Source organism: Symphalangus syndactylus, chromosome 3, assembly GCF_028878055.3.
Source record: "Symphalangus syndactylus isolate Jambi chromosome 3, NHGRI_mSymSyn1-v2.1_pri, whole genome shotgun sequence".
Classification (NCBI taxonomy): Eukaryota; Metazoa; Chordata; class Mammalia; order Primates; family Hylobatidae; genus Symphalangus; species Symphalangus syndactylus.
Genome location: NC_072425.2, coordinates 20,435,310 through 20,451,163, shown reverse-complemented (window position 1 = coordinate 20,451,163; position 15,854 = coordinate 20,435,310). Strand labels below are relative to the sequence as shown.

Sequence of the window (15,854 nt, the reverse complement as noted above, 5' to 3'; positions counted from 1 at the left end):
GCTATTTACCCTCAAATGGTTCCCCGCACACGAAACAATGATAGTAATAACAATGTGTGTGTGAGAGGCAGAACTAATGTGTCAAAATGCTAACAACTGACACATCTGAGTAAAGGACAGATCAGTGTTTGTTGAACATTACTGTTACTTTTCTGCAAGTCTGGAATTTAAGTAAAAAAAGAAAAAAGAAAACTACTTAATAGAAAAGGTTATTCCACCTTTACCACCATTTAAAGGTATCAGATGGGGAGAAATAAAAGCAACACTTTGATGGAGATACCTAATACCTTTGAAAAAAGCAATTCAGAATAATTCTAAAATTACCATAAGTATCTTCATTTTAGAATAACTGCAAAGATTCATCCGTATGGTATCTGGGGGTAAATCATTCTCCCCACAAACAGTGAACATCTGTTATATAAAAACCTTGTAAAAGGCTAGATAACAACACAATGGCATAGCAAAGTCTCAAACTGGCAATTTCCAAAAACTCAAGGCAGCAGTTTTCCTAGATGTGGAGCCAAGACACCAAGACAGAAAATATAAGAGGTAAATGACAGCTGGAAAAACACCAGCTACACGATACACACAACCTGTTCGAATTTCTGGACCTATGCAACTTGACCCAGAAGCAATAATGTAAATGTTAGAACTTGAAAATCCCAATTCTTCTAAATATGATTTTATCACTATTTTTTTGCAGTCATTAAAAAGAAAAAATTATCAGCCACCTGTAATCCCAGCACTTTGGGAGGCCAGAGCAGGCAGATCACCTGAGCCCAGAAGTTCGAGACCAACCTGGGCAACACGGCAAAATCCCATCTCTACAAAAAATACAAAAACTAGATGGGCGTGGCAGAACATGGCTGTAGTCACAGCTACTCAGGAGGCTGCGGTGGGTGGATCACCTGAGCCCAGGGAGGTCGAGGTGGCAGTGAGCTGTGATTGCACCACTGTACTCCAGCCTGTGCAGCAGAGTGAGAACCTGTCAAAAAATCTCCTAATCTAGCAGCTAGAGCTAAAACATAAAAGCAAAAAGCTGGTTAACAAATGAGGAAGAGAGGGGGGAAAAAAATAACAACTATTTACAGGCCAGGCATTGGAGCACACGCTTTATATACGTTATTTCCAACCACTACAACTTGGTGTGGTAGGTATTACCGATACCACTTTACAGGTAAGGAAACCGAGGTTCAGACAGAAATCAAATACCCCAATCCCTCAGACATTAAGTAGTAAAGAAGGACCACAATCACTCCTCTAGGTCAAAATGTACCCGCCAAGTTTCAATGTGAGGCTTCTACTCTGGAATTCTACTCAAATCTCACCTTCTTCATAAGACCTGTCCTGACTTTTTTTTTTTTTTTTTTAAACAGACAAGGTCTCACTCTGTTGCCCAGGATGTAGTACAATGGCTTGATCACAGCTCACTGCAACCTCAAACTCCTGGGCTCATACAATCCTTCTGCCTCAGGCTCCCGAGCAACTGGGACTACAGGCACACACCACCACACTCAGCTTATATATATATATGGCACAGACTGGGTCTTGCTATGTTGCCTAGGCTGGTCTTAAACTCCTAGCCTCAAGCAACCCTCCCACCTCTGGCTCCTAAAGCACTGGATTACAGGCATGAGCCACCGTGCCTGGCCCTGATCTTTCTATTTAACACTGTCATCTGCCTCCACCCCAGCCCCTGCCCACAACTCCCAAGTCCCCTTATCATGTGTGAATTTAATTTTTTGTTTTACATCATTGCAAATTCATATGCAGATGTAAAAAATAGAGCATTTCCATATGAACTTGACTCAGTTTCTCTCAAAGGTAATATCTTGTGTTACAATACCATCTGTATTACTTTTTTTCTTAGTGTCACTTTCTAATACAGGCTGAGTAGCCCTTATCCAAAATGCTAGGGACCAGAAGTGTTTCAGATTTCAGGTTTTGGAATATCTACATTATACTCACCCAATTCAGCATCCCTAATCCAAAAATCCAGAATCAAAAATGCTCCAATGAGGCTGGGCAGAGTGGCTCATGCCTATAATCCATCCAAGCATTTTGGGAGGCCGAGGTGGGCAGATTACTTGAGGTCAGGAGTTTGAGACCAGCCTGGCCAACATCGTGAAACCCCATCTCTACTAAAACTATAAAAAATTAGCCAGGCATGGTGGCGCACGCCTATCATTCCAGCTACTTGGGAGGCTGAGGCAGAAGAATCACTTGAACTGGGGAGGCAGAGGTTGCAGTGAGCCGAGATCATGCCACTGCACTCCAGCCTGGGCAACAGAGCAAAACTCCATCTCAAAAAAGAATAATAAAAATAAAAATGTTCCAATGAGTATCATGTTGGCACTTTAGAACTTTGGAGCTTTTCAGATTTCAGACTATAACAAATATATTCATATTGTATAACCTGTGTATTATATTTACATATATTTATAATACTTGTGTGTTATAAATACACTTCTCACAGTTGTTTATTGTCTATTTACCCTTACTAATACAAAATCCTCGAGAGCAGGAATCATTGTCAGAATTGTGTTGACTGCTATATAGCAAGCACCTAGAACAGGGCCTCATCTGTAGTAGGAACTCAGTATATATTTGCTGAATGAATCAAAGCACTGTATTGCACCTCCTCTTCTAAGAGAAAACAGACCAACTCTTCAAGAGACTATCTTGGTAAGTAAGAGTACTCTGAAACATCAGGAAAACGTTACACTCACCCATGGTGACATAAGGCAACTTATCAGTTGATCCGTGAGGATAGATGCTGTAGAGGTGAGGTCCAGTAACATCTACTCCCCCTAAAACTAGGGCTGCACCAATGTAACCTTGATACCTGGTGATCAGAGTATGCATAAGAAAAAAAACATGAGTCCACAAAGCATCACTGTAACTTAGCCAAAAGTTGCATGAGAAGTCAGATAACAAAAAGTTTTCCTTAAGACTGTTTCATTAAGGGGTTATTGTTTTGATGGGAACAAAAAAGGGAAGGGAACATTAGATGAACATCTACTATCAGCCAGTATAAACAATAAATTATGTGAGGCACTCCATACACCTCATTTCAGCTCAGCCTCACAGCCCATTATTATTATTTTTTTGAGACAGGGTCTCACTCTGCCACCCAGGCTGGAGTACAGTGGTATTATCACGGCCCACTGCAGCCTCAACCTCCCCAGGCTCAAGCGATCCTCCCACCTCAGCCTCCTGAGTAGCTAGGACTACAGGTGTGCACCACCACACCTGGCTAATTTTTTTTTTGGGAGAGACAGGGTCTCGCCATATTGCCCAGGCTGGTCTCAAACTGCTGGACTCAAGCAATCCTCCCACTTTGGCCTCCCAAAGTGCTGGGATTACAGGTGTGAGCCCCCACACCCAGCCCACAGTCCCCTTTAAAAGACAACAATATCATTCCCATTTTAGAGAAGAGAAAACCAACCCAGAGACATTAAGAACTTGCCCGGTCTCAGAACCAAATTGGACTGACTCCAAAGATTATCAGCACTTTTCCCATCACACCTCTCTTGTGATCAGCACATAAGCTACCTCCACAGTTAACAATGAGGAGGTGCTAAGCTCAGCTGTTCCACCGTTCAAATTATCAACCTGGCCACAAAGGCCAGGCATGGTGGCTCACACCTATAATCCCAGCATTTTAGGAGGTCGAGGTGGGCAAATCACTTGAGTCCAGGAGTTCAAGACCAGCCTGGGCAATATGGTGAGACCCTGTCTACAAAAAATACAAAAAATTAGCAAGGCATGGTGGCATGTACCCGTAGTCCCAGATACTTGGGAGGCTAAGGTGAGAGGATCCCTTGAGCCCAGGAGGCAGAGGTTGCAGTGAGCCATGTACACGCCACTGCTCTCCAGCCAGGACAGAGCAAGAGCTGTCTCAGAAAAAAAAAAAAAAAAAAAAAAGTATCAACCTCACCACAGCCCAAACAAAAATGGCTCATGTCGAAACATCTCTGCCTTTGAATTAACCCATATTGTAATTACATATATGAACTCGTATCAAAAAAAGTATTTCATCATTCAGGAAAGTGAATATTAAAATAACTCCATGATAGCGTAAGAAACCACTGCTACTACACACAGGACAAACTTACACTTCTTCAGGAACATCACAGGAATACATTTTCCACCCACCCCATCTCCACTTAATTGTGCACATATTTGTTCCTTTGGACCCTTTTTTTCCATTTCTATAGATTCTTTTCCCTGTATTTGGTACAGCTTTTTAACACTAGGAGGCTAATGTTACTCCTAACATGGGAGGCTGAGGCATGCGAATCGCTTGAACTTGGGTGGCCAAGGGTGCAGTGAGCCGAGGTTGCATCACTGCACTCCAGCCTGGGCGACAGAGCGAGACTTAGTCTCAAAAACTAAAAAAAAATCAAAAGAAGAATTAGATCTATATTCGTCAACATAAATTGCTCTCAATTTATCTAGCTGTGCTAGATAAACATGCTGGATTTAAAGTTCTCCACTGTGAGCCTTTAGCTCTTTGGGAAGGAAAACAAAACTAACACATACTGAATTTGCCAAACGATGTAATCATTAAAATACAAATAAATTAACACGGGAACCAAAGTCATAACTTTAGACTGTCTGAGACATAGCCACACATCCAGAAGTGCTCTAAGTAAACAGAACAGTGGTCCAATACTTGCCCTGTTCCTTGATTACCAAATTGTTATTTCAAAAAGAACCTTCCATTTATAAGTAAAAACTTCAAGAACCTCCTAGGAAAAGATTTTAGAAGTAGCCTAAAAAGAGAATAGAGCCCCAGACGAGGGAAGAAACTGGTCCAAGGCCACATGTGTGAGCTAGCAGCAGGGTCAGACTAGGGCCAAGGGCTCCAAGAAGAGAAGCCAATTGCCAGTCCCACCACCCCCAACTAGTCCAGTGCCTATTCCACTATGCCAACTGTCTACTGAACAGGGTGTTTAAATAAAGTTAATAATAATCAGCTACTTGCCTTCTAAGCTAAAATATAAACTGTTAGATGCCTTTAAAATAATCAAGATGTTTTGGCAAATTATTGAAGTCATTAAAATTTTAATAATTTATTGATCCACAAATTCTACTACCAGGACTCTATTCTAAGGATATAAACAGACAAATATACAGAAATGAATGCACAAGGATGTTTAAAACAGCATTGTTTATGATGATTAAAAAAATGGAAACAGCCAGAGGGAGAAATGGCTAAACTGATCCAACTGTACAACAAAACATCACACAATCATTAAAAATCATGCTAAGCCAAGTATGGTGGCTCACGCCTGTAATCCCAAAACCTAGGGAGGTCATGGCAGGAGGATTACTTGAGGCCAGGAGTTTGAGACCAGCCTGAGCAACATAGTGAGACATCGTCTACAAAAAGTTTAAAAAAAAAAACACAACAAAAAATTGGACAAACATGGTGGCGTGGGCCTTTAGTCCCAGCTACTCAGGAGGTTGGGACTTTTGTATTGAGCCTAGAATTTTAAGGCTCAAGTCATCCACCATGCACTGCCTTTAAGTGAGCCATGATCATGCCACTGCACTCCAGCCTGGGCAACAGAAAGAGACCCTAACTAAACTAAAATAAAATTGAACAATCATGCTGCATTTTCTCCTGCACTACTGATGGTAGTACAACGTTTGTCAAGGGAAAGCTTTGACAACATCTCTCAAAATGTTAAATGTGCAAAACTAAATAAATGTGCATTTATTCTAGAATACAGGCTAAGGAATTAATCACATGAGTACCCAAGGGTTCTATGTTCCAAAGGTTCATAGAATACCTAACAATACCTTAAATACCTTAAAATGGGCAATATCATTAATGTTCAAAAATTGGTTAAGTTGTAACATAGCCACAAAACGGACACTACGACACCACCAAAAATTATGATACTGATTAATGGTTCTTAAGCTTTTATGGGTCACGGAGCCCTCTTAAAAATTGATTAAAATTGTGGAAATTTTCCCCCGTTAAGAGTACACGCAAACATTTTTTCTGATTTCAGGAGAGTTACAAGTATTCAGAACTTCTCTATGGGCTCAAAAGAAAAACTCATCTACTGATGGGAACAATATTTGTAACATACTATTACGTAAATAAGGGAAATTACAAAACAACACATACAAGGATATATATCTAGAACAAAAGGTATGAAAAAACAGATCTTCAAAAATTTACAGTATATGTGTCTAAGTGGCAGAACATCAGGTGGCATTTACTTCCTTCTATCCAGGTTTCTAGTGTCTACGTTTTTTACAATTATCATATATTATTTTTATAATTTTAAAAAGTTATTTTCATTTTGAAATGCCCTAGTATAAAACCCATTCAAGATGCACTGTTAGGTGAAAAGATTAGGCTATACTATAAACAGTCAGTACAACTATAATCCCATTTTTTAAATATTACTGAACTTATTTTTAAAACCTTGAAGGGTGTGTAACAATCTCTTAACACTAACTGCTTGTGGGTGGCAGGAATCCAGGTAGTTTTTTACATTCTTTTTGTTTATATCTTCCAGCTTTGTTTTGTTTTTACCATGAACATGTACTAACAATATAAAAGGAAGAGAGAAAGGGAAGAATTTAAAGACAGAAGACTGGAATAACATACACCAAACCAAGAGTGATGCTCCCTGAATGGCAAAATTTTCATTTTGTTCTTTGGGCTTTTCAGTATTTTCTAAATTTCCTACAATAAATGTACATTATGTTTATAAGAAAAAAAGTTACAATGTAAGAGCCTCTACGTATTCAAGTAATAGTTTCCAGAACACAGAACAGCATTTCACTAACGTTTTTATGAAACTCAACAAGGAGGCTCCATGCTCACAGAACAAGCATTACTTACATCAACTACATCTAGCCAGGATAGGTGTGAGATAAAGGCAGTGCTTAAGTAAGGGAAAAGACACCACTTCTGTTTATCAAACCTTATTTTCTCACTGACTCACATACAAGGAAATGGGCTGTTCAGAAAAAAAAAGTACAGCAGTACCAAGAACACCTTGTACTCTTTTTCAGACTGAATCTTATGGGGGCTCTAACTATGCAGTAGGCTCTGTAGTATACAAGGTCAGAGCCTAGCTTCTTTATTCCTGTCCTCCTCAGAAGTCAGACAGACAAAAACTATCATGCTCATTTTGAGAAAGAATCACCCAAATTTATACGACAGTCAGTGCTGTGGGTGGGAGATGAACCAAAGTTCTAAAGTCAAATCCTAAACTCTTTCCTTATACCATTCTCATTTTATGTAACTCACCAAAAATGTAAGAGGACATAAATGACTATAATCATGCTGGTTTATATTTTTAAATGTTCCTCTCAAATTTTGATAAAATTTAACTTTTACAAAGTATCTTAAACTAAAAAATGACATAACACTGAAAAAAGAGAATTTAGAATTTTTTTTTTTTTTTGAGACGGAGTCTCGCACTTTCACCCAGGCTGGAGTACAGTGGCACAATCTCGGCTCACTGCCAAGCTCCACCTCCCGGGTTCAAGCCATTCTCCTGTAGCTAGGACTACAGGCGCCCACCACCACGCCTGGCTAATTTTTTGTAATTTTGATAGAGATGGGGTTTCACCATGTTAGCCAGGATGGTCTCAATCTCCTGACCTCGTGATCTGCCTGCCTCGGCCTCCCAAAGTGCTGAGATTACAGGCATGAGCCACCGCGCCTGGCCGAGATGTTAGGATTCTTAAAACATTCTAAAGTGATTAACAGAAACATTTGCTAGATTTTTTTTGCTAATTGTTTTAAATGACATTACAAAGAATCTGGAAACATCCTATTTGCGGCAATTTTGCAAGCTTAAAAATTGCCTTTATTACGTAGACACGTTGTGTAGAAAAAGTTTTCAAAAAAGCCTTATATATAATGTACCAAGCAAGCCACCAGAGGGAGCTTTATATTTAAAATTAAAATCCACAAATCTCTTCAGAAATCTGATCAATAGGTGTGCCTTAGCAAGTTCTACTCACTGTACTGGAAGAATCTGGTTGGCAATAATTCTCCTGGATTAGAATAATGATACGTACACGAACATAAAGCAGCAATTGGATAGATTAGGCTTCTTATCCATATGACTCTAGGCTTTGGTCTCATTTGTAAAATGGGAACTACACTACTGTCCTTGCTACAGGGCTACACTCAACCTCATATACACTACTGAAAACCCACAGGCCATGCCAGACACACAGATGAGAACCCGCACATTATCAGGAAGGCCAGGGCCCTGAAGGGAACAGTGAAGTGAGCCAAGCAGAGAATGTGACAGAGCACCCACTCCCACTTCTAAGGCAACATCCACCAATGAGTTCCCGAAGATTACGGCCACGTGTTTCCAAATGTTTTCAAAAGACAGAAATTAGACTTTTTTTTTTTTTTTTTGAGACGGAGTCTTGTTCTGTCACCCAGGCTAGAGTGCAGTGGCGTGATCTTGGCTCACTGCAACCTCCACCTTCCAGGTTCAAGCGATTCTCCAGTCTCAGCCTCCCAAGTAGCTGGGATTACAGGCGAGTGCCACCATGCCCGGCTAATTTTTGTGCTTTTAGTAGAGACATTTCACCACGTTGGCCAGGTTGGTCTCGAACTCCTTACCTCAGGTGATCCGCCAACCTTGGCCTCCCAAAGTGCTGGGATTATAGGCGTGTGCCACCATGCCAAGCCAAAATCTAGACTTTTAATTCAAATCTCCCCATTTATAATTGTTAGCCACTATTAAAAAAAAAAAAGCCATATGACCCAAACAAATTTCCCTACAAGCTGATGGCCTATAAGCCACTAGTTTAAAATCTTTACTGTCTATCCGTGCTCCCCTTTAATTCTCACAACAACCCTGCTAAGGGCAGGTATTATGATATCCATTCTACGCAGAAGGAAAAAGGCAAATAATTTGTTAAAGGTAAGGCAAGTCCCAAAAGGAGAAGCCAGTATTCCAACCCAAGACTAAATGCCAAGGCTACTTCTCCTATAATCACTGCCTCTTATGAGAAGCAAATGAGAAAATGCACTTTGAAAACTGCCAAGACCCATACAAACATAAAGTAATGATGCAATTATTAAAGGAGAAAGAGAAACAAAACTACTAATATGAGCTGTGAGTCAGCGGAGAATGAACATCAGGTCAGGCAAGCTACTGCACCTCTTTAAACCTCAATTTCTTCACTTGCAAATAGGAGACGCTAATAGGCCCTATCTCAGAATTCAAAGGATGAGATCGCGCATAAAGCACTTTAGCACAGGTCCTGGAACAGGGTAAGAGGTAGATAAAGGTTGGTTAATATTAATATTATCATACCCACTGACAGCCAATTATAAATACCACTTTTCATTCACTGTTATTTTGCCCCTAAAGGGAGTGGGTGGGGGGAAGGGGAGAAAATCATTTGGGTTTGTGTTTATGGGGAGGAGAGAGTAGTTTCACAAGACAAATTCATAGTTCCTCCAGCTATAACTTTCTTACTGTGAACAAAAAAGTTTCTCTTATCCAGTAATATCCCTATGCTCCAGGAAATGACTCAACTGGTGACATGTGATTTACTGATGAAAAAAATCAGGCCCCAGAAATTCAAATGCACTATCAAAAACCATTTAAAATGGCTCTTTAATATAACAACTGATTTCTGGAACAAAATGTGTATTTCTGAATGCGTTTTTGCTACTTTCCAGGCTTCCCTTGGCTGAAAAAATCTAAGATATGAGAAGAAGCTACTAACAGGAATCCCCATTCTGGAAACTTACCTGAAAAGCATCTGCTTCAGCATCCGATTGGCTGTCACAACTCTGGGAAGACGGCCAGTGGAGAGGGAGTGGAGCTCCAAGTTGGAAGAAATGAGCTGGGTTGTCATGTCTGTGTCTGCAGCTGTCCCAGCACCACAACAACTGAAAAATCCAATTAGAAACTTAGCTGAAATCCAATTACCAGAGGGCTCAATTAGAAGTAGTGTGTTCTTGGATAACTTCCATGAAGTTCAGGTACACAGATGTTTTTGAGTATATCTATACTGTAACTTCTCTGTTTAGTCAACCTTAAATAAACAGAAAATTGAGAATATGCATCTAGTTATATGCAAATACATTATCTATAGCCCAATGGAACATATGAAATTATTGGTTTCTGTGATAACAGAGTGTGCATTTCATTAACGCTACAAATTTATCCAAGTTGTACAGAAGTGCAAGGTGTGTTAAGTCTTGCAATTCAACATCTACCAAGTATTTACTACCAGATACCAGTAATTACACTAAGCACTGGGAATAAAGAAAATATTTATTCCCAGGCCTTCTGCTCAATTTCAAAGTTGAGTGTAAGATACACAAGAAGACAAAAATTATAACACATAATTTAATACACAGTAGTAGCACAGGTACAAAATCCTATGGGAAACCAGAGGAGAAGGTAATTGATTCTGATCATTAAGAAAAGGTTTCAGGCTGGGCATGACGGCTCATGCCTGTAATCCCAGCACTTTGTGAGACCCGGGTGGGAGGATCACTTGAGGCCAGAAGATCAAGATCAGCTGGGCAACATAGTGAGACCACATCTCTCCCCCAAAAAAAGGAACGAAAAAAATGTTTAAAAAAAAAAAAAAGAAAGAAAAGGTTATATATGAGCTGGAATAAAAACACTACAAGCAGAGAAGGTAGAGTTTCTAAATAGAGTCTCACACAGGCAATGGTAGAATAGCTTGGAGATGAGGGAAATAGGGACAGTTCAGATGTAACTGGAGCACAGGATGATTGCAACTGAAAAAGAGGCTTGAAGAGTAGGCTTTCTATGAGACTGTGCAAGGCCACAGAATTTTGATTTTTATCCTAAAAGCCGTGTGGAAATGTGACAAGTCTCTTGAAAAGCTTTTTAAGAAAGGGATGTCATCAGATCTATGTTTTACAAAATCCAATATGGCAGAAGAGTGAACAACAGAATGCCTAAGAGAGGCCAATTAAATGATAACTGCAATAGTCCAACTAAGAAAAAAGAACCTCTATGGTTCAAGTTAATGTTTGAAAAAAAGAAAAAGAAAAAAGAACCCAAACTAGAGCCTTAGCAAAGGAAAAGATAGGAGGGAATGGATTCAAGAGGCCCAGAGAGGGCAAAACTGGCTACCAATTCAACTGGAGACTGAAGCAAAGAGAGGACTTGAAATGACTAGCTTAGATAACAGGTGGATGGAAATGCCATTTAAGGGAGATAGAAAATACAGGTTGAACAACCGGTTTTAGTAAGGAGCACAGGAAGGTTAATTTTTAGCCCTGACATGTTTGAAAACATAAGAGTTATTCAAACGAATCAATACTTACTAAATATTAGGAGATATGAAGTGTATTTTTGAACAGTTCTTGTCAGCAACAACCATCCCTTCGGTTGCTCTTGTATCTGCTCCAAGAACTATGCCATCCTGTTTAAAAAAAAAAAGTTTTTAAACAATTTTACAAATATAAACCAACCACAACTCTCCATTCTACTTTAGGGAATACTATGTTGGCCATACCACATGCTCCCCTAATCTCAAAACGCCAGCCAAAACTCATACCAAAAATATTGTGCTACACTTTCAGGATTTAAGAAAAGGTTTCTTAGTAAATGCTACTAATTGAATCCTGAGTAGGTAAGAATTATTCCCATTTTCAAGTGAGGCTCAGGTGTCGGGTAAATTCCTTGCAAATCAGAGCTAATCTGGAAAAAACCTGGATTAAGACTCAGGAATCTTTCCTTTAAATTAGCCATCACTATCAATTTCCTTTTAAAACATGTTGCTTTTCTTTAAAACATGTTGCACAGGTAATCATATCCCTTTTGACGTCTACAACAATTTAAGGCAGGAGTTATCTCCATTTGATGCATCTGAAGGTGTCCCTGTGAGAAGGAAAGTCAGCTGCCCGAAGTTGGAATCAGCATTATAGAGTTCAAAGGTGAGACAGACCTGTCTGACCCCAAATCTCGTGATCTCCCATCACATACTTCGGCTTCCTAAACTAGTAATTAAGAAGCTAACTGACCTGTTAAAAAAAAAAAAAAAAAAGAAAAAAAAAAAACTCAGCAAAGTGAGGAAAGAACATAAACTGTTAAGAAGCATACAAAATCTGACAAAAGCAGTCGCTCCTGAAAGACGGTCTCCTGATGTATTCTATAGCATCTGCCTTTCCAGACCGAACAGGGAGAGACAGAGGAAGCCAAGTGTTCTGATTCCTGTTACCGGTTCAGTCACTGCTGCTCTTAGCCTAACTCGTCTTACCTTATAGACCACCCCAGCGATGGTCGTGCCAGTTTTCCGGGCCTTTGGAAGCTTGTATCCCCTCTTTGCAAAATCGGCTTCCAAGACGGCATTCCTGAGAGCAAATGAGAGAATCAAGTGTTGAAGGGCAGGACCACATCGCGCAGCACTGGCATGAAGAGTGCCTAACAGAGAACTAAGGAAAGCTGCTATTTGTTTTCACGCCCATCTGTTTAATGAATCCTCCCACCATCAGCACTGTTCTCCCGTTTTCCAACGAAGACAGTCTCAGAGAGGGGCCGTGACGTGCCTTAGGAGACGGAGATAAACGGTGGCTGAGTGCGCTGGGAAGGTGGGAGAGCAGACCCAGCTTCAGGAGAAACCCACGCCCAGGCCCTGATTCCCCTGAGTCACACTAGCCGCGGGCCACAGGCCCCGCCATGCACTCTTCCCTCAGAATTCTCGTATCAGACCTTGGCCCAGCTCCCATCCGAGCACCGCACTCTTACTCCCTCCCTGAACCAAGCCCCAGGCAAGGCGGCACCTGCGGCAGTTATCAAAAGAGAAGCCTCCAACCGGTGGAGCACACACCGACACAGCCGCCATCTTCCCAAGAAAGCACTTCCGGGCCGGAGGCGGGTGCAAACAAAAATAGCCGAGCACTTCCGGCGTCGCTGGCAACTGGGGCTGAAGGGGCGGGACAAACGCCTCACTAGAACGATTGATCTTAGAGATTCTGGTTCCTAGAGAGACCAGAGAAGTTTGAAGTATATCGCCCCAAGTGGCACGGAGGAGAAAGTGACACCTGGAACCGGGAAAGGACTTGTCCAAGGTGAACGCACCAGCGACCTGCCGCTCAGACTGGACCTGCTTCTACCGTTAATTTGGTTCTGCGGTGCTTCGGAGACAGACACACCCAAGTCCTAGGCACAGCCCCACCACCCCCTTGCGTTAAGCAAGTATCTTCAACTCTCTGAATCTGTTTCCTTCACTATCAGATGGAGATTACACCTAGCTCAAAAGGCTGCTGTAGAATGGCCATAAGTCTGTGAAAAGAGGCTCAACATGATTAGTCATCGGGTGAATGCAAAGCACGACCACAGCGAGATCCCACTTCGCACCCCCTAGGATGGCCATAAACAAAAAGACAGAAAAGCGCAAGGGTTGCGAGAGTATGGAGAAATCGGAACCCGAATACACGGCTAGTGAGAATGCAAAACGGTGCAGCTGCTCCGGAAAACAATTTGACAGTTCCCCAAAAAGTAGTACCTACCCTCTTAGATATGCACCCGAGAGGGTTGAAGACATGTATTCACAAAAACTTCTACAAAGGTGAGGTAGAAGGCAGGCCTCCATTCACAGATGGGGCTGAGATACCTGACCAAATTGAGTACTAGCTGAAACAGGGCCTGGGCAGAAGCTGTCTTCCCTAAGACTCGCTCACCAGCGGGCCGTCAGTTTACCGTTGCCATGGCAACACTCGTGAGTTAACCACCCCTTTCCATGGCAATGACACCATAAACCAAAAGTTACTACCCCTTCCCTAGAAATGCCTGCGTAAACCACCCCTTAATCTGTATGTAATTAAAAGTGTGTATAAATATGACTGCAAAACTGCCCTGACTCTCTGCCTAAGAGGGTAGCCCTGCTCTGCAGGAGTAGTCATGGAGCTGTAACGCCACCACTCCAATAAAGCCGTTTTCTTCTGCCTCCAACTTGCCCTTGAATTCTTTCTTGGGCAAAGCCAAGAACCCTTGTGGGCTCAGCCCCACTTTGGGGCTTACCTGCCCTGCATCAAAAGGGGTCTCATTGGCGAGGCGCAGTGGCTCACGCCTGTAATCCCAGCACTTTGAGAGGCCGAGGTGGGCGGATCACGAGGTCAGGAGATTGAGACCATCCTGGCTAACACGGTGAAACTCCGTCTCTACTAAAAATACAAAAACTTAGCCAGGCGTGGTGGTGGGCACCTGTAGTCCCAGCTAGTCGAGAGGCTGAGGCAGGAGAATCGCTTGAACCAGGGAGGCAGAGGTTGCAGTGAGCCGAGATAACGCCACTGCACTCCAGCCTGGGCAACAGAGCAGAGACTTCGTCTCAAAAAAAAGGAGGGGGAAGGGGGGAAGGGGAGGAAGGGGGAAGGGGGAAGGGGGGGAAGGGGGGGTCTCATTATTCACAATAGCCAAATAATGGAAACAACCCAAATGTCCATCCACTGATGAATGGATAAACAAAATATGGTAAATTCATATAATGGAATATTATTAGGCCATAAAGAAGTTCTGAAGCACAGATACATGTTACAACAGGGATGGACCTTGGAAATATACTGAGGGAAAGAAGCCAGGCACAAAAGGCCACATAGTGTATCATTCCATGTATGTGAAGTGTTCTTAATAGGCAAATCCACAGACAGAAAGTAGACGTGTGGTTGCTACGGGTTAGGGGAGGAGGAGAGAATGGGTAGGGACTGTTTAGTGGGCACAGAGTTTTTGGAAAATGATGAAAATGATCTGGAATTACATAGCGGTATGGGTTGCATGATATTATGAATACACTAAAAACCACTGAGTTGCACACTTTAAAATGGTTAAAATGGTGGCTTCTATATTAGGTGAATTTTATTTTATTTATTTATTTATTGAGACTCGGTCTCTGTCACCCAGGCTGGAGTGCAGTGGCATGATCTCAGCTCACTGCAACCTCCACCTCCTGGGTTCAAGTGATTCTCATGCCTCAGCCTCCCAAGTAGCTGGGATTACAGGCATATGCCACCACACCTGACTAATTTTTGTATTTTTAGTAGAGATGGGGTTTCACCATGTTGGCCAGGCTGGTCTCGAACTCCAGACCTCAAGTGATCCACCCGCCTCGGCCTCCCAAAGTGCTGGGATTACAGGTGTGAGCCACAATGACTGGCCAGTGAATTTCATTTTAATAAGGCTATTGTGAGTATTAAACATTGTACATGAAGACCATCTATCTTAGCATGTAGAAGCTTCTTATAAATAGTTACTATTAATAATACATTCATTTCATCCTGTCAACAAACCTAAGAGATAACTATGTAATTCAACTCATTTTACTGAGGGAATTGAAGGCTCCTTTTACAGCCTGAATGACTGTGGAATGAATTAATTTATTCACTCAAAACGTATTTATTGAGCTCCTGTTATACGTCAGACAAAGTTCTAGGTGCAAATGAATGAATGAAGCACCTAGAACCAGTATCTATCACAACTGTGTGTTTAATAAACATTTGTCAAAGGTTGAACTCCCTTTCGTTACCTCTCTGAGTTTTCTGTTGAAATGAGGAAAATAAATTCATATTCTGCAGTTCTAGCCCCTAGTAACTCAGTAGCTGACCTTACTTGGAGGTATTCCAAATGGATTGAATTTGATTTGATATTACAGAGGTAATCAAGTTAAAAATGAGGTCACTAGGCCCTAATCCAACAGGACTGGCATCCTTATAAAAATTGGAAATTTAGGTCGGGCATGGTGGCTCACATCTGTAATCCCAACAATTTGGGAGGCAGAGGCAGGTGGATCAGTTGAGATCAGGAGTTCAAGACCAGCCTGGCCAACATGGTGAAACACCGTCTCTACTAAAAATACAA

At 41.6% G+C, this 15,854-nt stretch overlaps 1 protein-coding gene across 2 annotated transcripts in view; it reads right to left on the bottom strand.

Annotated features, from left to right (window-relative positions):
- The window catches only part of PSMB7 (proteasome 20S subunit beta 7), a 62,738-nt gene extending 49,081 nt beyond the window's left edge, over positions 1 to 13,657 (bottom strand). The window contains exons 1-5 of one of the 2 annotated variants that reach the window (XM_055271148.1): positions 13,514 to 13,657; positions 12,262 to 12,355; positions 11,327 to 11,424; positions 9,767 to 9,907; positions 2,730 to 2,845 (exon numbers count right to left, since the gene is read on the bottom strand). In XM_055271148.1, coding sequence (XP_055127123.1) covers positions 2,730 to 2,845; positions 9,767 to 9,907; positions 11,327 to 11,424; positions 12,262 to 12,355; positions 13,514 to 13,596 — 532 coding nt within the window. In that variant the 5' untranslated portion in view covers positions 13,597 to 13,657. Of the gene's footprint in view, positions 1 to 2,729; positions 2,846 to 9,766; positions 9,908 to 11,326; positions 11,425 to 12,261; positions 12,356 to 12,784; positions 12,923 to 13,513 lie in introns of those variants that run through there. The other variant, XM_055271149.2, reaches the window with a different exon arrangement.
- Between the last annotated feature and the right edge of the window lie 2,197 nt (positions 13,658 to 15,854).